Source organism: Lolium rigidum, chromosome 6 (genome assembly GCF_022539505.1).
Source record: "Lolium rigidum isolate FL_2022 chromosome 6, APGP_CSIRO_Lrig_0.1, whole genome shotgun sequence".
NCBI lineage: Eukaryota > Viridiplantae > Streptophyta > Magnoliopsida > Poales > Poaceae > Lolium > Lolium rigidum.
The window spans coordinates 71,116,174-71,139,849 of record NC_061513.1 but is presented as its reverse complement, the minus strand read 5'-3'; the positions used below and the strand labels follow the sequence as shown (position 1 = coordinate 71,139,849).

Here is a 23,676-nt window from a genome sequence, read left to right as displayed (position 1 = left end):
AGAGCCAAGGCAAAAGAGCCAAGTATGCATCAATTGGATGCGGAAACAATTTCGAAATCATTGCAGTGCAAGAAAAAGCAAATCGACAAGCAAATATGTTAAGATAAACATAGCTTAATAAGTTACCGGTGTGCAAGACACCGGCATAAATTGTTGTACCACCAAACCAAAAGGGCAAGTTTTAATTTACATCATAAACCCCGGCATACCGGGGTAGAATTTAACGAGTTTTGTCATGGAGCAAGCAGGAACAGATAACTTCTTTCACAGAAGAATCAAACAGCAGGGGCTTCAGGGGGGAGCAGCGCCGGCATCAGGAGCTTCCGGTGGCACATCCTCGGCACCCTCATCTTCACCTCCATCTTCCTCCTCCTCGCTCAGATAGTCCTTGACGTCTTCAGGAGGGGGGATGAAAGTGCGCATGTCGGTGTACTCCGCGATATGGTACGCGCGATCCTGCCGCTTAGCAGTAAGGACCGGGTCCAGGTCGGTGGGAGCGCCTTCACGCACGCTGAGGAGGGCGTCCAGGTCCAGCTCCGGGTACCAGGAGCAGGTAACGCGAAGCGCTGAGTCTGCTCCGGCACGAGCGGCAGAGCACTGCCACTCCCGGATCCTTCGGCCGACACCTTTCAGACGGTCGCTGATGAGGGAGAAGGTGTCGGGCACCACTTCTCCGGGCCAGAGGGTCTTGTAGATCTGGGAGGCCACCTCAGGGATGTCGGATAGGTTCCGGTCCACCGAGCGCATGTGGGAGACCCGCGCGTTTAGAGCAACCAGGTGGTCATAAGGATCCCAGGGGGCACCCAAATTCTCGCCTGCCTGCCGCGCCCGGTGCTCTGCAACCTTCTTTATGGCGTGCGTCTGGGAGTCTGGAAAGAGCCCTGCGAGACAAAGGAAAGCTAAGTATATGATACCGGAGTAAATAAGCTTATAAGCAGAAACCGGAAAAGAGAAAAGAAAAACATACGAAGGGCAAGCGCGTCAGTCCGCGTAACCAGAAGGTCGTACTCCTTCTGTTCCGCCTTCAACCGTGCGACCTCGTCCTCAGCTGCTTTCTGCGCCCTGGCGGCCTCCTCCGCGGCGGTTTTGTGCGCCTTTGCGGCCTTGCCCTCGGCTGTTTCCAGCGCCTTGGTGGCCTCTTCCAGCCCGGCCTGCAACACCACATTGGCGTTGCCGGCATCCTCCAGCGCCTCATTGAGCCTAGCCTCCGCAGCAGCTTCAGCGGCCTTCAGCTCGTTGGCATGCCGGATTCCGGACTGGATAGCCTGATCCTTGAGCTCCCTAGAGATCTCCTTCTGGGCCTCCAAGGCCTTCCGGTGATCCTGGATGAGCTGCTCCTTTTCAGCTAAAAGCCGAAAAAGAAGATGTTAGCGAAAACACAAAGACAGATGAGACGCAAAGAAGCAAGTTAACCGGGAAAACAGAAGTTGTACCTTGAAGTGCGGCAACCTGGGCCTTGAGGGCCTCAATGGAGGCTTCTGGGATGGCTGTTATGCGAAAAACTTATAAGTAACAAAGAAAAGAAAACCTTCCGGTAAGAAGATGCCGGAGGCGCAAGAGGTTACCTTGGCACTTGCTGTGTGCCTCAGCCAGGTTCCGGTGCTCCCAAAGAAGCTCCTCAAAGAGAGCCTTCCGGGCGTCAGTCGTGCTCTGTTTAAGGAAATAATGTTAGCAAAGAACAAAGGATCTTAACCCGAAACTCGGGGACTGGCTATGCCGGTTTCGCGCGTTTCTAGTAAGTTTTGCGCTAAGACCTACACTCTCAACCCAAAACTCGGGGACTGGGAGTTTGCGGTGTCTTTAAAAGAAAGTTTTGCGCTAAGACCTACGCTCTCAACCCAAAACTCGGGGACTGGGAGTTTGCGGTGTCTTTAAAAGAAAGTTTTGCTCTAAGACCTACGCTCTCAACCCAAAACTCGGGGACTGGGAGTTTGTGGTATCCTATGAGAAAGATGCCGGTTTCGGAGATTCTTTAAAAGAAGTTTTGCGCTAAGAGCTGCGCTCTCAACCCAAAACTCGGGGACTGGGAGAATAGACAAGATCCGGAAAGAAGCAAACCGGCATCAAGAAAAATTACAAGAAGGTTGGCGGAACTTACCACCACGTTGCTGGTGGCGTCGTACCACGCGCTGTCGAACTCCTTCACGGCATGCTTGAGCCGCGTGAAGTGTTCTTCATTGGGCGCTGGAAGGCGATCTTTCCCCAAGCCACGGGTAGCTGCGGAGATGTCCGCATCATTCCATTTCTGGGCGTAGGGGAGAAGATCCCCCAAGTCCTGGCCCTCGCGCTTCAGATCAACAATCCGGCCCAGGAGGCCGGAAGGTTTTTCCTAGACCACGACAGCGGCAGGCCCGACATGCAGCACTAGAGGCTGCGAGCCGCTTGAGGCGCGGCCATCCGCGGCCTTTCCGCGGGACGCCCCCGGCTTGAGGAAGTCCGTGATCTTGAGGGTCGCGGGCGGCGGCTTGGGCGCAGTCGCGGGAGGTGGAGGTGTTGGCGTGGTCCCGGTTGCCTCAGGGACAGAGGTTTCCGGCGGCGGCGTAGAGGTTGCCGGCATGGAAGTTTCCGGCGCGGCCTTGGAGGAGATCTTCTTCTTTTTCTTCTTTTCAAGGACGGGAGGAACCAAAGGTTCCGCCCGCCCGGCAGGTTCTTTCCCGGCGCCCATGTTGCTGGCGCTGGTGTCTTGGGTCTCAGGAGGGGAGGCAAGGTCCTCCTCCGCGCGGCGATCAGGCGGTGTAGGGGCCGCGCGCCCCGAACTTGTTGTGCCTCCCAGAGGGGAGGCAGAGGTGTTTCCGGCACCAGACGGTACCGGGCTTGAGTGAGGAGGAGGAGTCGAGGTCCTGGCGGGTCCGGCGGAGCCCTCAGGTCTTGGGCCGAGCTTGAGCGCGGGGCTGAAAAAGAGAAAAGGAAAAGATCGGAAAGAAGCAACCGGAAAGGAACTTGGTGAAAACGAAATAAGCAGAAAAATGAGGCCTTACCCGGTAGAGGTTGGCATTTGTTTGCCCTTGTGGCGCCTCACAGCCACGACCTTTCCCACGAGAGGTTCGGTCCGGAAGCGCTTGGCTGGAGGAGCTTGGCTTGGGCCGGCATCAGAAGCCGGAGTCTTGTTCTTCTTGCCCTGGGCCATGAGTTTGTCGACAAACTCTTGGCCCGCCTCGGCCTGCAGGGGGGTGACATGCTTATGGAACTGTGGGTTGGTGTTGTCTGAGGGAACATCTACAGAAGAACGATAACATAAGAATATGAGAAGTATAAAAGGAGAGCTACCTCTAGGATGGTCAGTTCATCAGACGAACCGGCGGGATCCGGCGGAGACTTGCCGAGGCACGAAGCAGCAGTCCGGCCCATCTTCAGGTCCCGCCAATGAATGACGGGGTCGGGGTCAAACTTGTCGAGACCGCGCTTCCGGCAACGGCCTCGCCGGTCGGATTCGATGCCAGGGAAACGGTCCTTTGCCTGAAGGAGCAAAAGAGAAGAAAGAGGGTTAACCGCAATAAAAGCTTCCGGTGAACCGACCCGAGTTGCGTAATTTCTTACTTCTTGGGTCGGAGGGTTAGTAGAGCTAAGAGGCCGGAGGCCCCATTCCCAATCTTCCGGCATGGCAGTCTGGCAGATCTGCCTGGCCTTAAGCACAACGTCCTTCTTGCTGAGAGGAAGCCCGGTGATCTTGGTAGGATCACCAGGGCCATACATCTCGCACATCTTGTGGGAGCGGCGCTGAAGAGGAAGCACCCGGCGCGAGATGAAGGTGCGGATGATATCGTCGGAGCAGATGTCGGTGTCCTTCATCTGCTGTTTCATGAAGCGTATAATCCGGTTAGTCTCGTTATGAGACTCCTTCGGATTATAGCCCCAGTTCGTCTTTGTGGGAGGCGCCGGATCAAAGGGAGGCAGATCAATGAGATCTGCGGCGCCGTTGTTCTTCACGTAAAAGAAGGTCCCTTGCCATAGCCGGCATGACTCGAGACCGGAAAACTTGAAGAAGGGGCTCCCTTGACGAGAGCCAATGATGCAAGACCCGCATTGTACGGGGGGTTTGGGTTTAGGAATGTCTAAGCCCTGAACGGAATTAATCCGAAGGGCGAAGAATCGAGCAAACGTCTCGCGAGTGGTACGGATGCCGATGTAAGCCTCCATGAAGGTGGCGTGGCAGGAGAGGTAGAAGATGGCGTTGCCAGGAAGGTGGTGAGGTTGGAGTTTGTAGAAGTCGAGGAAACTCCGGAAAAAAGAGGAGACGGGGAGGCCGAAGCCGCGCTCGAAGTGAGCAAGGAAGACGACGCGTTCACCGGGTCTAGGCACCGGTTCGATCTCATCGCCAGGACGTCGACAGGTTACTCCTTCTGGGATCCTCCTGGACCGGTAAAGCCAGTCAATCTCGTATTCGCTAACGCTGGAGCCCATCCAGGCTCCACGAGTAACCTCGGAAGAGTCAGCGCCGGAAGCTTGGCTAGAGCTACCGGCATCTTGCTCTTGGCCTCTGTCGGTTTCCATCTGGGCTAGATCTGCGCTAAGCCGGTCAGAGGCACGACTTTCTTGATTACTGGAGGAGGAAGTGGAAAGGTATTGCTCTGAAGACATGTGGATTCGAGGAGCCCCGGTATCTACTCGAAAAAACAGATTTCCCAGGAACTACCCCCGCGCGAAGATCTACGAAAGAAGGAAAAAAGCAGCAGAAAAGAGGAAGTAAATACTCAAGCAACTCAAGATCTGAAAAGAAAGAAAAAGAGGGGCAAAACCAAATTGAGCCTAACCTGGGGCGGCGGAGTCGCGCAGGAGGTGGCTCGACGGTGGTTTGACGGGCCTGCTGTTGGCAAGGAGGTCCGTCGATGGCGAGGCTGAGAAGAGCTTGAAGAAATCCCAATGTTGCAGCCGCAAGAAAAGCACCGCAGAAGCTTTTCGCGCGGTGAAGTCCGGCGGCGTCCGGCGGAGCAGTAGAAAAAGTTCGCTGCGCGGCGGAGCTCAAGTGGCGAACGGAGCGGCGGAGACGCAAGAGCGAGGAGCACTTGTGCGCGAGGAACTGGGGAATGCGAGAAGAGGAAGAAGAGGGGGCGGTTTTGCCTTATAAAGGAAGAGAGAGAGGTGGGCCAAAAACCGCCGAACCGCGGCGGTTCAGGCCGTGGTACCGCGACGGTTCGCTCCACGGGCCGCCACGTGGTGCGGCGATACACGCGTAATGGCGAGAAGCCACAGGGAGGGACATACGGGTCCAGAGAAGTGGTTGGGATCCGCTGTGAAGCAATTAATGCGCGCACGGAAGCCGAAGGGAAGTGACCCCTGACACTGGCGCGTCAGTCACAGTGCGCATGTCACTGACAAGTGCGGGACCCGATATATTCTCGACCTCGCCGAGGAAGTATTTAATGACTAAGATGCCGGAGGATAAGCTGCCGGAAAATGCCTTGTAAAGAGAGAGGGCATAAGTCTGGGCAAAGATGCCGGAGGATAAGCTGCCGGAAAATGCCTTGCAAAGAGAAAGGGCATAAGCCCGGGCAAAGCTGCCGGAGCTAAGCTGAGCGCTGGAAAAATTAAACCGGTATGAAGGACTTGGGAACCTGGCATGGTCTGTTGGATAGAATCCGCCAGACTATACCAGCTTCGGGGACTAATGTTGGGGGGATGACCCCCGGTATGCCAAAGGCATGCCAATCCGGATGGTCTTATCCATCGAGATACCGGTTTAATATTTATATACCTGAGCTCAAAGACGAGAGTTTGGTTAAGTAAGGCTAAGCCGGTATCCCCAGGAGGGGTATACCGGGACCGGATAGAAGAGATACCGGAGATCGGAAGGAAAAGCATGTCGGAAAGACCAGTCAAAGATTTTCTCCAGAGCTAGAAGACAAGGATGAGCTAAGCAAAGCGCCTTTAAACGAAGCCCTGAAGATAAAGAGGAGGATGACGGTCAAAGAAGCCGGAGGACGTCAGCCTCCCTGTTTAAAGAAGACCCCGGTGTCATCTATGATTAAAGTAGCTTTGTAAAGTATCTTTGTAAAGTAGTTTGTCTAGTCCAAGATGCCATTAGGGTTTCTTGCCCTGTAAGCCACCCTCTCCCCTATATAAGGAGAGGGGGCTGCCTCCTTCACGGGCGCGCGACTTAGAGAGAGAGAAACCTTGTAAGCTCAAACCTGTAACCTGTGGAGATCAATGAAGATAGTGATCTAGAGCGACTTCTTCCTTGTGTCTTTCTTCTTCAACCTCTGGCCTTGGCCAAGTTCTTGAGGAAACAATCCGGAAGTTCATCCCATCTAGTCATAAACCCTCCCCCGAATCCTCTAGCGTCCATTCGGCCCCAACATAAGCCATCCTATGGCATCTGTTCGTTCACCACGACGACAAGAGCAGGTTGGAGATTCCCTTGAAGGCCTTGATGGTATGTTACTTGAAGCGCTCCAAGAATGGAGTTCCTTGAATTTGCCTAGAGGGGGGCTTTAATTTCCATTGCATTCTCTTGGTGTCATGAAAAAACTCATCATGAGTATAGTCATCACCCTCATCTTCTTGTACAAAGTAGTCCAGGGAGCATCCTCTTTCTCTTAGTGAAGGATTAGAATGGTCAACTCCTGTACTTGGTGACGACATGGATACTTTAAACTCAATTGATATCCTCCTTGTGTAGGGAGCCTTCACACCAGTCGGTTAAACATGATCTTCCTAGGAAGTGCAATGTGTTGGTTCACTTCTTGCATCTTGGGATTTGCTTCACCGGATGGTCTTCTCCATCATTGGACCTTTCCGCGAGGAGAGGGAAATTGGTGGGCATTACTGGATTTGGTGGAGCATGAAGTCACATCGGCTTCTAAGGTGACGACGATCCAATACTAGGATTATGCTGCCACCCATGTTGGATAATAAAGTCGCTCGTAATGTCCTCCAATCTTGTAGACACCTCCATAAATAGATCGCGGTTCTCCATACGCTGAAGAGACGACCATGAACGGAGCAAAGTACTGAACCCGGTAGATAACCTAGTTAAGAAATATGTTTTATCATTAAATGTATAATGATTTCTACATAGCCATAGCGACCAACTAACGGAAAGAGCTCTCACCCTAATAAGTATTTTAAACCTTTGATCCACCCCATTATGCCAGTTACCGAAAATATTGGCAACACTACATGGCGGGTATAAGGTAGAACCTATTTGGATGATTGACCATATAGATCTCGTGAAATGGCATTGAAAGGAAAGTGTTTTATAGTCTTATCATGATGACAAAAAATACATTTCTTACTTTCCTTCCAGTTGCGTTTTGCTAGGTTGTCCTTAGTAAAGATGACCTATCGAAGAAGCTACCATGCGAAAAGCATCATTTTCAACGGTACTTTCATCTTCCAATTTTTTTTATTATGTACTGCCGGATGTAAAGGCTGGATCAACGCTCTATACGTTGAATCCAAAGAGAACTTAACATTCTCACTTAGGTTCCAAGGGAACTCATCTGGCCCTCGCGACAATTGTATGAAAGTTAAACGATGTCACAATGCATTCCAAGTTGCAAGCCAAGGCCCAACAAGGTCCTTTTTGAATGTCACACTCGGTGGTGAAGATTCCATAACCTAGCTGATGCAAGACTAATTTGGACAACTCCAGGAAGGATCTTATATACAATATCATATTTTTTTAGTACTGAATTAATGAGGAACAATCTTCCACCAAGAGATAACAATTCTCCTTTCCAACTACTGATACACTTCTGATGTCTTTCCTCGACGTGCTTCCATTCAGTAATTGAAATCCTCCAAATATGAATCGGTATGCCTAAATAACTAATTGGAAACTGACCAATCTCACAACCAAAAAAATCAGCATAGTAGGTTACATCGTCCTGGACGTCGCTAAAATAGCTCTTATGAAAATTGATTTTCAACCGAGGTAATTGCTCGAAAGCTGAGGGAAATAGTTTTCAAATTTCTCGCTTTCTCTAGGTCACATTCCATAAATCTAATCGTATTGTCGGCATATTGTTGAATATATAATCCACCATCAAAAATATGAGGGACTACCCCTTCAATTTGCCCATCAACTTTAGCACGCTCGATAAGGACAACTAACATATCAGCTACGTTGTTAAATAACATGGGTGATATGTAACGGGTCGCCTTGCCTTAAATTTTTTTTTATCTGAAAGTATCTACTAATATCATTATTGACTTCAATGGCAACACTTCCTCCGAAAAAGTTATGGATAAGCACACGCCACTCAAGTGAAAAACTTTAACCCCAAGTGTCTACTGAAGACTTTATCGTAGGATTTTTCAAAATCAATCATTAAGATTACTCTATTCATCTTTTTCATATGAAGCTCGTGAACTATTTCGTGCAAGGTAATGATACGTCGCAAACGTATCTATAATTTCTTATGTTCCATGCTACTTTTATTACAATACTTGAGTGTTTTACACATACTTTACAGCGTTATTTTACATTTTCCGGCACTAACCTATTAACAAGATGCCGAAGCGTCAGTTGCTGTTTTTCTGCTGTTTTTGGTTTCAGAAATCCTAGTAAGGAAATATTCTCGGAATTGGACGAAATCAACGCCCAGGGTCCTATTTTTGCACGAAGCTTCCAGAAGTCCGAAGAGGAGACGAAGTGGGTCCACGAGGTGGCGACATACCAGGGCGGCGCGGCCCAAGCCCTGGCCGCGCCAGCCTGTAGTGTGGGCCCCTCGTGACGCCCCCTGACCTACCCTTCCGCCTACAAATAGCCTTCGTCGCGAAACCCCCTGTACCGAGAGCCACGATACGGAAAACATTACTGAGAGGCCGCCGCCAATCCCATCTCGGGGGATTCAGGAGATCGCCTCCGGCACCTCGCCGGAGAGGGGAATCATCACCGGAGGGGCTCTACATCATCATGCCCGCCTCCGGATTGATGCGTGAGTAGTTCATCCTTGGACTATGGGTCCATAGCAGTAGCTAGATGGTTGTCTTCTCTGCTTGTGCTTTCATTGTATTAGATCTTGTGAGCTGCCTAACATGATCAAGATCATCTATTTGTAATGCTACATGTTGTGTTTGGTGAGATCCGATGAATAGAGAATACTACGTTAAGTTGATTATCAATCTATCATATATGTGTTGTTTATGTTCTTGCATGCTCTTCGTTGCTAGTAGAGGCTCTGGCCAAGTTGATACTTGTAACTCCAAGTGGGAGTAATTATGCTCGATAGTGGGTTCATGCCTCCATCAAATCTAGGACAGTGACAGAAAGTTCTAAGGTTGTGGATGTGCTGTTGCTACTAGGGATAAAACATTGATGCTTTGTCTAAGGATATTTGTGTTGATTACATTACGCACCATACTTAATGCAATTATCTCGTTGTTCGCAACTTAATACTGGAAGGGGTTCGGATGTTAACCTGAAGGTGGATTATTTAGGCATAGATGCATGCTGGATAGCGGTCTATGTACTTTGTCGTAATGCCCTGATTAAATCACATAGTAATCATTGTTGATATGTATTGAATCTTTATTTGTCAATTGCTCGCCTGTAATTTTTTCACCCAGCATGTTAGTTATCTTATTGGAGAGACACCACTAGTGAACTGTGGACCCCGGTCCATTCTTTTACATCTGAATACATTCTATCGCTTTTACTCGTTCTTTGCAAACAAACACCATCTTCCACTCGATACGCTTAATCCTTTGTTTTCAGCAAGCTCGGTGAGATTGACAACCTCACCGTTACGTTGGGACAAAGTACTTTGATTGTGTTGTGCAGGTTCCACGTTGGCGCCGGTTCCACCGGTGTTGCGCCGCACTACATTCCTCCACCAACAAGCTTCACGTGCTTCTTGGCTCCTACTGGTTCGATAACCTTGGTTTCTTTCTGAGGGAAAACTTGTCACTGTGCGCATCATACCTTCCTCTTGGGGTTCCCAACGGACGTGTACATCTACGCGCATCAAGACCGTTTTCTGGCGCCGTTGCCGGGGAGATCAAGACACGCTGCAAGGGGAGTCTCCACTTCCAATCTCTTTACTTTGTTTTTGTCTTGCTTTATTTTATTTTCTACTTTGTTTGCTGCACTTAAACAAAACACACACAAAATTAGTCGCTAGCTTTACGTTATTTACTGTCTTGTTCTCTATATCAAGAACACAAAAAAATTAGTTACTTGTCTTTACTTTATTTGCCTAGTTTACTTTACTACTGTTATAATGGGTACTCCTGAAAATACTAAGTTGTGTGACTTCACTATCACAAATAATGATGATTTTATATGTACTCCTATTGCTCCACCTGCTACTACGGCAGAATTCTAAGAAATTAAACCTGCTTTACTGAATCTTGTTATGAGAGAGCAATTTTCTGGTGTTAGTACTGATGATGCTGCTGCCCATCTTAATAATTTTGTTGAACTTTGTGAAATGCAAAAGTATAAGGATATACATGGTGATATTATAAAACTAAAATTGTTTCCTTTCTCATTAAGAGGAAGAGCTAAAGATTGGTTGCTATCTTTGCCTAAGAATAGTATTGATTCATGGACTAAATGTAAAGATGCTTTTATTAGTAAATATTATCCTCCTGCTAAGATCATATCTTTGAGAAGTAGCATTATGAATTTTAAACAATTTGATAATGAACATGTTGCTCAAGCATGGGAGAGAATGAAATCTTTGGTAAAGAATTGCCCAACCCATGGACTGACTACTTGGATGATCATCCAAACCTTTTATGCAGGATTGAATTTTTCCTCAAGGAACCTATTGGATTCAGCTGCTGGAGGTACTTTTATGTCCATCACTCTGGGCGCCGCAACTAAATTACTTGATGATATGATGATCAATTACTCTGAATGGCACACTGAAAGAACTCCTCAAGGTAAGAAGGTAAATTCTGTCGAAGAAACCTCTTCTTTGGGTGATAAGATTGATGCTATTATGTCTATGCTTGCAAATGGTAGATCTCATATTGATCCTAATAATGTTCCTTTAGCTTCATTGGTTGCTCAAGAAGAAAATGTTGATGTGAATTTCATTAAAAGTAATAATTTCAACAACTATGCTTATAGTAATAATTATGGTAACAACAACTTTAGGCCATATCCTTCTAATAGTAATGGTTATGGTAATTTTTATGGTAATTCTTACAACAATAATAAGAGTGTACCCTCTGGTCTTGAAGCCATGCTTAAAGAATTTATTAATACACAAACTGCTTTCAATAAAACTGTTGAAGAAAAGCTTGATAAAATTGATATTCTTGCTTCTAAGGTTGATAGTCTTGCTCTCGATGTTGATCTTTTAAAATTGAAAGTTATGCCTGAGAAAGTTGAAGATGCTAGGTTTGCTAAAACAAATGCCATCCAAGTTAGAATTAATGATAATATTAGATTGTTGGCTGAATTGCATGCTAGGTGGGATAGAGAAGAAAAAGAAAAAATTGCTAAAGAAAATAATGTAGCTAAAGTATGGACTATTACCACCACTAGTAATGTTGATTCTTCACATGTTGCTGCACCTCCTACTATTAATGGTAAAATAATTGGTGTTGGCAATGTTTCTACTCCTAGTGCAAAGCGCACAAAATTGCCTGAAACTGCTGAAATTTTTCAAAATATTGGTGACAATGATTCCATTGCTGTAGAACATAATGGTTTAGACTTTGATGATTGTCATATTACTGAAGTTATAAAGTTCTTACAAAAACTTGCTAGAAGTCCCAATGCTAGTGCTATAAATTTAGTCTTCACAAAACACATTACAAATGCTCTCATTAAAGCTAGGGAAGAGAAATTAAAACTTGAAGTTTCTATTCCTAGGAAGTTAGAAGATGGTTGGGAGCCCATCATTAAAATGAAATTCAATGATTTTGAGTGTAATGCTTTATGTGATCTTGGTTCAAGTATTTCTGTTATGTCTAAAAAGATTTATGATATGCTTGACTTGCCACCATTGAAGAATTGTTATTTGGATGTTAATCTTGCCGATAATGTTAAAAAGAAACCTTTGGGGAGGATTGATAATGTGCGCATTACGATTAACAATAACCTTGTCCCCGTTGATTTTGTTGTCTTGGATATCGAATACAATGCATCTTGTCCTATTATGTTGGGAAGACCTTTTCTTCGAACCGTTGGTGCTGTTATTGATATGAAGGAAGATAATATTAAATATCAATTTTCTCTCAAGAAAGATATGGAACACTTCCCTAGAAAGAGAATGAAGTTGCCTTTTGATTCTATTATTAGAACAAGCTATGATGTTGATGCTTCGTCTCTTGATGTTACTTGATTTGCACTTTCTGCGCCTAGCTGAAAGGCGTTAAAAAAAATCACTTCTTGGGAGATAACCCATGTTTTATTTTATTTACTGTATTGTTGAGTCTTGGAAGTTTTTTACTACTGTAGCAACCTCTTCTTATCATGTTTTTGTGCCAAGTAAAGTTTCTATGTTAAAGTTGATGTTATATTTGGGATCGCTGCGCAGAAACAGCATTGTCATGTCTGTCACGAATTCTGGCACAAGTCTCTGTAAAAAATTCGAAAAAACCTGCAAATTTACGAGCGTGATCCTCAGATATGTACGCAACTTTCATTAGTTTTGAGTTTTTCCATTTGAGCAAGTTAAGTGCCCAGTCCAGATGCATCTTTACGGACTATTCTGTTTTGACAGATTCTGTCTTTTATTTCGCATTGCCGCTTTTGCTATGTTGAATGAGTTTCTTTGTTCCATTAACTTTCAGAAGCTTTGTGCAATGTCCAGAAGTGTTAAGAATGATTGTGTCACCTCTGAATATGTGAATTTGTGGTTATGCACTAACTCTCTCATGAGTTTGCTTGAAGTTTGTGTGAAGGAAGTTTTCAAGGGTCAAGAGAAGAGGATGATATACTATGATGAAGAAGAGTGAAAGGTCTAAGCTTGGGGATGCCCCGGTGGTTCATCCCTGCATATTTTAAGAAGACTCAAGCATATAATCTTGGGGATGCCCAAGGCATCCCCTTCTTCATCGACAACATTATCAGGTCACTTCTAGTGAAACTATATTTTTATTCCGTCACATTCTTATGTTCTTTACTTGGAGCGTCGGTTTGCTTTTATTTTTGTTTTGTTTTGAATAAAGTTGGATCTCGCCATTCTTATATTGGAGATATTACGCTCCGCTTTTTCATATGGAACACTTGTGTTCTTAATTGTGCTTTAATGTTCATGGCGAAAGCTTATTGCTTCGTTAAATTGTTATTTGGTTGGAATTGGAAAGTGCTGCATATGGTTTGGCAATTTGGCAATTGTTTGAGCTCTCATAGATCATGTTTAAGCTCTTGCATCATGTAGTTTAATCTATTAATGAAGAACTACTCGTAGAGCTTGTTTAATTTGGTTTGCATGATTGATCTCTCTAAGTCTAGATATTTTCGGGTAAAATGTTTGAACAACAAGGAAGACAAGTGTAGAGCCTTATAATGCTTGCAATATGTTCTTGTGTGAGTTTTGCTGTACCTGTTCATACTTGTGTTTGCTTCAAACAACCTTGCTAGCCCAAACCTTGTACTGAGAGAAAATGCTTCTCGTGCATCCAAACACCTTGAGCCAAAACCCATGCCATTTGTGTCCACCATATCTACCTACTATGTGGTATTTTTCTGCCATTCCAAAGTAAATTACTTGAGTGCTACCTTTAAATTTCATTCCTCTACCTTTACAATATATAGCTCATGGGACAAATAGCTTAAAAACTATTGTGGTAATGAATATGTAGTTATGTGTCTTAATTCTTATAAGTTGCTTGTTGAGCGGTAACCATGTTTTCTGGGGACGCCATCAACTTTACCTTTGTTGGATATCATGTGAGATGCTATGCATGTTCGTCTTGTCCGAAGTAAGTGGACTTCATGATCAAATGGTTTGAGTATGCATATGTTAGAGAAGAACATTGGGCCGCTAACTAAAGCCATGTATCATGGTGAAAGTTTCAGTTTGGACATACAACCTCAATCTCTTACGAGAATATTAACTATTGTTGAATGCTTAAGCATGAAAAAGAGGAGTCCATTATATGTTGTCTATGTTGTCCCGGTATGGATGTCTAAGTTGAGAATAATCAAAAGCGAGAAATCCAATGCGTGCTTTCTCCTTAGACACTTGTACAGGCGGCATAGAGGTACCCCTTTGTGACACTTGGTTGAAGCATATGTTATGCGATGAGAATCCGTGTTTCCGAGCTAAGTAGGACAAGGTGCGAGCACTATTAGTACTCTATGCATGAGACATGCAACTTGTAGGAAGTATTATGCATAGCACATATGAATTATTACTACCGTTGACAAAATTGTTTCTATGTTTTCAAAACAAAAGATCTAGCACAAAAATAGTAATCAATGCTTCCTCTCGCGAAGGGCCAATCTTTTACTTTATTGTTGAGTCAGTTTACCCACTTCTTTCTATCTTAGAAGCAAACACTTGTGTTAACTGCGTGCATTGATTCTTACATGTTTACTTATTGCACCTGTAATATTACTCTATGTTGACAAATATCCATGAGATATACATGTTACAAGTTGAAAGCATTCGCTGAAACTTAATCATCCTTTGTGTTGCTTCAATGCATTCTACTATGAATTTATTGCTTATGAGTTAGCTCTTATGCAACTCTTATTGATACTCGTTTGAAAGTACTATTCATGAAAAGTTTTGCTATATGATTCATTTGCTTAGTCATTATCTTTGTTAGGAATCTTTTGTTCAGATCACTCCATTCATCTCATATGCTTTACAATAATGTTGATCAAGATTATGTTGGTAGCATGTCACTTCAGAAATTATTTGTGTTATCGTTTACCTACTCGAGGACGAGTAGGAACTAAGCTTGGGGATGCTTGATACGTCGCAAACGTATCTATAATTTCTTATGTTCCGTGCTACTTTTATTACAATACTTGAGTGTTTTACACATACTTTACGAGCGTTATTTTACATTTTCCGGCACTAACCTATTAACAAGATGCCGAAGCGCCGTTCTGTCGTTTTTCTCGCTGTTTTTGGTTTCCGAAATCCTAGTAAGGAAATATTCTCGGAATTGGACGAAATCAACGCCCAGGGTCCTATTTTTGCACGAAGCTTCCAGAAGTTCGAAGAGGAGACGAAGTGGGGCCACGAGGTGGCGACACACCAGGGCGGCGCGGCCCAAGCCCTGGCCGCGCCGACCTGTAGTGTGGGCCCCTCGTGACGCCCCCTGGCCTACCCTTCCGGCTACAAATAGCCTTCGTCGCGAAACCCCCTGTATCGAGAGCCACGATATGGAAAACATTACTAAGAGGCCGCCGCCGCCAATCCCATCTCGGGGGATTCAGGAGATCGCCTCCGGCACCCTGCCGGAGAGGGGAATCATCACCGGAGGGGCTCTACATCATCATGCTCGCCTCCGGATTGATGCGTGAGTAGTTCATCCTTGGACTATGGGTCCATAGCAGTAGCTAGATGGTTGTCTTCTCCGCTTGTGCTTTCATTGTATTAGATCTTGTGAGCTGCCTAACATGATCAAGATCATCTATTTGTAATGCTACATGTTGTGTTTGGTGAGATCCGATGAATAGAGAATACTATGTTAAGTTGATTATCAATCTATCATATATGTGTTGTTTATGTTCTTGCATGCTCTCCGTTGCTAGTAGAGGCTCTGGCCAAGTTGATACTTGTAACTCCAAGAGGGAGTAATTATGCTCGATAGTGGGTTCATGCCTCCATTAAATGCGGGACGATGATGAGAAAGTTCTAAGGTTGTGGATGTGCTTGTTGCTACTAGGGATAAAACATTGATGCTTTGTCTAAGGATATTTGTGTTGATTACATTACGCACCATACTTAATGCAATTATCTCGTTGTTCGCAACTTAATACTCGGAAGGGGTTCGGATGATAACTCGAAGGTGGATTATTTAGGCATAGATGCATGCTCGGATAGCGGTCTATGTACTTTGTCGTAATGCCCCGATTAAATCACATAGTAATCATCGTTGATATGTATTGAATCTTTATTTGTCAATTGCTCGCCTGTAATTTGTTCACCCAGCATGTTAGTTATCTTATTGGAGAGACACCACTAGTGAACTGTGGACCCCGGTCCATTCTTTTACATCTGAATACATTCTACTGCTTTTACTGTTCTTTGCAAACAAACACCATCTTCCACTCGATACGCTTAATCCTTTGTTTTCAGCAAGCCGGTGAGATTGACAACCTCACCGTTACGTTGGGACAAAGTACTTTGATTGTGTTGTGCAGGTTCCACGTTGGCGCCGGTTTCACCGGTGTTGCGCCGCACTACATTCCTCCACCAACAACCTTCACGTGCTTCTTGGCTCCTACTGGTTCGATAACCTTGGTTTCTTTCTGAGGGAAAACTTGTCACTGTGCGCATCATACCTTCCTCTTGGGGTTCCCAACGGACGTGTACATCTACGCGCATCAGGTAACAACTCCGTCTAGGATATATCTGCCTTGCATGAAAACGGTAATCAGTAGGGCGAACCACATGTCTAGCCACAAAATTAAGCCTCATTGTAGCAACCTTGGTAAAGATCTTAAAATAAACATTAAGGAGGCACACCGGCATGTATTGTTGAATCCTTTCTACTTCATTAACCTTTGGTAACCGAGTGATTTCACCAAAAAATTATCAAGATGTCCATCATGGAGTCCAATGAAGAGCTCCGTCAAATCCGCTTTGATTATCTCCCAAAAGGACTGATAGAATTCAGCAGGGAAATCATCTAAACCTAGACTTTTATTGTGTTTTATCTGAAAAACCGCTTTATTTACTTTCTTCTTAGAGTAAGAGGTAGTAAGAAAACCCTTTTCCTCCAATCCTGGATTTATCCATCACTGGATTACTATCCACTAGATCACCAAACAAACCTTTATTATATTTAGTAATATATGCCTTAAGCTGCTCATACCCTTCAATCGTACCCTCATCCTGTACAAGAGAATGAATGCGTTTCTTTGTGTCTGCCATTCGCGACACTATGAAAATATCTCGTATTCAAATTTTCTTCTAACAAGAACCAGGCCTTCGATCTTTGGTATCATTTGAGTTCCTCCTCGCGAAGGAGTCCGACTAACTTAACATTTGATTGACTCTTAAGTTCAATTTATTGCGTCATTATGGTCTGAAGTAGAAAGAAATATGATCGTTAACTTTAACAAATACACTATCTCTGGAAAAAAATCATTTACCCACTTCTACCGGATATGAGAAAAACCTTTCATGATTTTATTGCAGAAAAAACCATTTCACTTTAGTGTAGATTAGTTTCTGTGACATCACAACTTTAATAAAATCGCCTTTAACTCTCTCAATCTCACTTGTGAACACACACATGGTGAGAAAGACAACCTGTTTTCTAGCCTCGAGCCCTCCCTACCCCTTCCCTTTCTGGCCGCTGCCGCCACCGACGCTAGCGGCGCTCGTCTCGCCAAAGGCGGTGGGTAGATCGGGGAGGCGTGCCTTCACCGTGTTTCAAGAGGAATGACATCGGGGAGGCGTGGATGCGCTGTGGAGGAGGTGTCAAGGTGAAGGGGAGCACTTGTGGAGGCGCTGTGGAGGTGGTGTGGGGGCTATTGTCGTGGCCTTTAATAAAGGTGGTGGTCCTAGGGTTCCTCTTGTGAGAAGATGATGATCTACTTGCTTCATGTCGTCCTTCATCTGGCTGGAGTGTTGTGTTCCGGAAGGCTCCGCCTAAAGAACTCCATAGTGTGCCTTATGCCTGGAGGTTGCTAGATCGGGTGGTATTCGTTCATGCTTACCCATGTTTTATTCCGACCGTTTAGTTCTGGAGGGAGCGTTGAGAAGCTCTGTTATTTTTTGCAATCAGGGGACAATTTGGTCCATGGTGAAGTCAGATACAGAGAATGTCATGGAAGCTGGATTTTGAGGACTAGCATTGGTGGTTCGAGTCTCTACACTATTGAGAGATTTTCTTGGTGTTTTGCGTTTCGTAGCTGCAATATGTAAGTGGGGGCGACAACACAAGTGAAGTCCACAGTCTTACCTTTCATGGTGGAAAATCCAATGTATGGCTTTAACTGGTTGTGACTGACAATTACTTGTTGAAGGCATCATTTTGAGAGCTGGGAAAAATCTAAGATCTTCGATCGGGCGACGACGACATTTGTGCACTGTTGTCTTCTTGAAGATGTTGCTTTTGAAGAGCATGGGCTTCACGTGTTGTCTTGATTGGGGTTGTGTTGCTTTTGAAATGTTTGGAATACTTTAGCGGAACTACTATTTTAGTTTCTTCTTCTTTTGGCTGCGTGCATCCGTACTAGCTATTAGGTTATTGCCTCATTTCAGAGAGTAGTGTAATTTGTATCGTATCCATATTAATATGTTCCTTTTATCGAAAAAATGGCAAGAAAGACTACATAACACACGCACGCACTGCACTAAGGACAATATTTGCTTTGCAACTACCTCCAGTTAAGACCATATTGGCTACATTTTAGTTAGCACTCGCTGCCACTTTTTCCATTAACTCAATGCAAAGTACATATAAAAGAGACGAGCAACCAGGACACTTCTCAACTAACAACTGAGGCCAGATCTTTGAAGGGCGACCTAAAATGGGGACCCATTCGATCTATTTTGGTACATTTGGGTCGCGCCGCGAATAAAATGTGGATCGCGGAGCGGCGCAACCCATTGTGTTTGCGCTCACCATTTTGGCCCGTTGGCTAAAGACAAAAACTTAGCCGAATTCAAACATAATTTAATAGAGCGCCAAATTTCTAAAAGATTTTCATTTCATTCATTCAAACATAATTTACATACAAAAAAGGGAAAACAGCCCTGGCTGTGGGAACATAAAAAAGGAAAAATGGCCCAGCGCTGGCATCTCCCTCGTCGTCGATGGTGAGGTCGATGAAGAGCGAAGGCGCGCACGGCCGCTGCTGCGCCTAGGCAGGGATCACCGGCGGCATATGCTGCGGCAGATACGGCACATACTGCGGTGGTGTTGGAGGCGGCGGAACCATCTGGCCATCCCACTTTGCTTGCGGATGCGCGTGCGGTGGGAACAACGGTGGTGGTGGAAGCGACACTACGTGGTCGGCCACCATGGCCGAGAGTTGCACGACTTGCTCCAGGCCTGGCCAGGACCATTTGGCCTCCTCCTCGGCCCTCGACAACTCCATGGCGATGGCAGTGGCCGCGTCCTCGTTGTAGTCAGCGGGGACAAGCACCTCCAGCTTGACCGAAGCGGGAGGCGCATCGTCCTCCATGTCCTCGTCCTCGTCTCCGTTGTGTTCCTCCTCCTCCTCCTCCTCCTCCTCCTCCTCCTCCTCCTCCTCCTCCTCCTCCCAGTCATCCTCGCTGTGGGCGGCTGCGAGGACACCACAGTCCTCGTTGGACCAAAAGTCACGGACGTCTTGGGTCGCACCGTGTGCCTCGTGCTCCCATGCTAGGAATGCGCGCCAGAAAATGGTGTGCATGTAGGTGCAGTCGTACCGCATCGCCGGCGGTAACCGCTAGATGTGGCGACACATTTGTCCTCTTGAAATGCCATCCGTCCATCAGCGGCAGCAACAATGCACTCTTCCCTTGTTGAGGTGCCATCCTTCGGTCAAGAGGCAGACGTCATGGTGGCGAGAGGGATCAACACACCCCTCCCCCCGCGCTGGTACCCCTGCAACGACACGTATTTCATGATGCGCCGTGGCTAGGGGAGGGGGGCTGCTGGAGCGCCGCTGTCACGACTTGAGGCCTGTTGAAATCTTAGGCATGTGGAGGCGGCGGCAGATTCCTGTCGCGCACAGGGTTGCGACGTGGAGGAGACTCCGGCGGCATCAGCGACGGCCCAAAGACGACCCCACCTCGTGGTCATTGGCGGTTTTCTTCAGCCATTTCGGCATCTTTATCGACGTGATGCAGGCTTTGATGGACGGCGATGGCGCTTGGATTTTCTAGCAATGGAGATGCGCAGTTGCAGTAGGGATGAGCGACGGGCGAAGGGCTAGTTTAAGTAGCCCAGGCCATCAATACATTTGCAGCGTCCCGGCACCATCGACATCATTGCCGATGCAGAAGCTGAGGCGGCGACAGCAGTGGTCAGTGACTTGAGTGCCGTGGATGCTACCGCCGGTCAACCTTCTGCCTTCGGATCGCTTCCATGCAAGCCCGCGGCTCCATAAATTTGGTGGACCAAGTATATTACGACTAAGCGTAGCATGCACATGTAGCTTGCCTCTCCTTCAGCTAACAACCTGCATATGAATATGAGTCATGGATGGACTCGCTAGTTCTCACGTAGCACGTTTAGCACGTTGTTCTCTGCACTTGTATGGCAACTTCACATCAGCATTGGCATCTCGCCATGCTTGTGGCATCACACAACTATCTCAGACGTCTCACCGCTTACTCCTGGAGTGATTCTAGGAGGAAGACGTTGTCATAGTTAGTTAGTTGGTTAGCTAGTGCATGGGCCTCCGCAGTTTCCTTGGACCGCGCCTCATTGCTGCCGCGGGGGATGACCTTCGAGCCTTGTTCTCCGAGTTGAGCCACGTGGACATCTGACATGATGTTTCGGACTTACGCGACGGCCGTCTCACTAACAAAAAACTATCAAACACATGTTTCTATGTCAACTCTCTTTCAGGCATTTCAGATCGATGATGTGGAAGGTTTGGAGGAATGCTGCCCCCTTAAAGTGCAAGATTGTCAGCTGGCTTGCTCGAATGAAAGGGCTCCCTACCAACGAACAGCGGTTCTGACACCACCTCTCTACCTCCGCCGCCTACCTCTCCTGAAACCTTGATGAAGACACAGATCACATGATGCTCTTCTTCCCCCGGGCGGTGGAAGTTTGGGCTTCTTTCCACTGCGATTTCGACCCAGGTGCTTATACCAGTTTCGCTGACTTCTGCCTCAAGCATTGCTGCAGCTTTGAGGAGTCCACCATCAGCACTGCCATTGCTTGGAGCATCTGGAAGCGGAGGAACACCCTGACTATCAACGGCGTTGTGGAGAGTCTCTCCCTTGTCTCTCGCAGGTGTATCGAGGATGTCAGGCTTTTTGGGCCTTTAGATGCAACACCCCCTCCTCAACCTCCTTTCTTAATTCTTGGTGTAATGGATATGACCCCCCTTGAGTTTCTTTCTCTACTTTAGCTTCCTCTGTCCTCTAAAAAAGCGCTTGTAATGAACCCTTGTACTCCGTATATTCTTCCGTTTTGTTATAAAGTTGTTCAGGCTGGCGTAAACCCGCTGTAGTCCATGTAAAAAAAAAAGTGCATGGCCTGGTAAAGTGTTAGTGGCCCGTGTAGTGGTGCATGCGTGTGTGGAGTTAGTGGTGAGTGTGACACTCACGTTGGGTCTACATAAGGCCACGAACTTTTTATTTGAGAGAAAGAGAATAGAGAGAAGAAAACGTTGGCTGCATGAGGCAGCCGGCACCAAACTTCATTGTTTACCTTAGGATTGTGAGAGAGACAAGCGAGATTGAGAGGTAGAAGAAAGGAGCTAAGGGATTTAGCTCCAACAACTATTTACTCTTTGGGAATATCTGCCTGGCTATGAGATCGCTACTAGAGTTAGCATTGGATATTGTTGTTCACGACTTTCAGTCGTTTTGGTGGGTTGTGTAAGAATCTAGGTGTATCCGTGTTTGCCCGTCGGCATCCCATCCCTGTCGTTTTGGTGCGTACTGTGGAGAACGAAGGTGCATTTTCTTTCTGTCGTATGCACCTTGTTTCGTTTATGTTTCGGTTGAGTACGGTGTGGTTCGTCCGTCATTCGAACTTGCCCGTCGTTCCTGATACTCTTTTTACCGCAACCTGGTAAAATCAGTTCAGATTCAGGTGTTGGTGACGCTTAGGAAACTCCATGGCCCTCGTGTCCCTACCACCAATTCACTATAAAACTCGCAGTGTTTGCCGTAGCCATTCCAGCTCAAAACACAAAGCAGTTACAAGTCTACAGCCATCGTTCCTAGTACGTACTATAGCTACTAGCTAGGCACTGCCCAGCCATGGCAAGCCGAGCTCGCGCTCCCTTCCAGCTCATTGCCACCCTCTTCGTGGCACTCCTCGCGACTTGCCACGCCGGCAGCATCGCCGTGTACTGGGGCCAGAACGACGGCGAGGCGTCGCTGGCCGAGACGTGCGCGTCTGGGAACTACAAGTTTGTTATCGTGGCCTTCCTCCGCAAGTTCGGCAAGGGGCAGAACCCGCAGCTGGATCTTGCAAGCCATTGCCACCCCTCGTCGGGTGGCTGCAGAGGGCAGAGCAAAGACATCAATGCATGCCAGCGCCGCGGCGTCAAGGTCCTGCTATCTATCGGAGGGGGCGATGGACGCTACGGCCTCTCGTCCCCCGGTGACGCTAGTCAGGTTGCCATGTACCTGTGGAACAACTACCTGGGTGGCACGTCCTCATCCCGTCCCCTAGGCGACATCGTACTCGACGGCATAGACTTTGACATCGAGCTCGGCGGCGCCAAGTTCTGGAACAACCTTGCCATGGACCTGAAGAACTTGGGCAAGAAGGGCGGCAAGGCGGTCCTGTTGAGCGCGGCGCCACAGTGCCCATTCCCCGACGAGTGGGACGGCAATGCAATCAACACGGGGCTGTTCGACTACGTGTGGGTGCAGTTCTACAATAACAAAGATTGTCAGTTCAGCGCGGGGCGTGAGGCGTTCATGGACGCGTGGAAGAAGTGGGAGTCGGTGCCTGCAGGGAAGATCTTTCTGGGGCTCCCAGCCAGCTCCAAGGGTGCGGCGGACACCGGATTCGTTCCTGCCGGTGAGCTGACGGCAAGCGTGCTGCCTCTAATTAAGGGCTCACCCAAATACGGCGGAGTCATGCTGTGGTCTAAGTTCTACGATGATCGCAGTGGATACAGCTCCGCCATAAAGAGCTACGTGTGATTCTCTCGGCTGTGCTCAGCCAGGTATCTGTGGTACCGAGGTTCAGCGTTCAAGTGTTCTTCCCTATGTTCTGTATCATCATAGTATCGTGTGTTAAATATAGCTGGTTTAGGGTATCTGTGGAGTAATTTTTGATACCGTATTATATTGGTAGCTAGCATAACAGTGCTCTAAGATATGCATGCATGTGTAAATAACTAAATATGAATGAATAAAATGCATACTTAATGTAGCTGGTTTGAAACTACTATATGTATGTATGGCGGTGCGTCTATTTTCTTTGTATGCTATTGTGATAACGTTTCCCAATAAGTGTACATTTTGTGTAATCATATAAAAATTCATTAGACTTTGGTCATCCAACCTCGTTAAATTATTTTGTAGCAATTGAATTGATTGCAAAACATCTTATTGTTGTCATTTTTTTCGATTATTGTTGTCATGGGTAACATTTATCTTGTTTGATGAAATCCTTTCGTAACTTTTTTTGCTACCTGTGTCCTAAAGGGGTTGCTGCACCCAAAACATCATTTCATTCTATATCCACTCCAAATTCTTATTTTGAATTGGACATTTTCTCAAACTTTATTACTCATAACTAATTGGTATATTTGTTTGCAAGCCAATGGAACTTAGGGTTTGGCGTTATAAACCTCTCTCTAGAGAACAAATGTTAGCTTACATATAAGGAAGGTAATATAGAGTTATACCTTCCCATACATTTACAGTTCGTGAGTATAAAATTCTATCCATAACCTTACCCATGGGTATAAAATTCTACCAGCATTCCCGGTGGGTATCTTTACCCACC

General features: G+C 46.4%; 1 protein-coding gene across 1 annotated transcript; it reads left to right on the top strand.

Annotated features, from left to right (window-relative positions):
* Positions 1 to 21,968: 21,968 nt before the first annotated feature.
* On the top strand, positions 21,969 to 22,865 carry LOC124667375 (acidic endochitinase-like). Its single transcript, XM_047204666.1, has one exon. The coding sequence runs from the start codon at positions 21,969 to 21,971 to the stop codon at positions 22,863 to 22,865; it is 897 nt and encodes a 298-aa protein (XP_047060622.1).
* Positions 22,866 to 23,676: the final 811 nt, after the last annotated feature.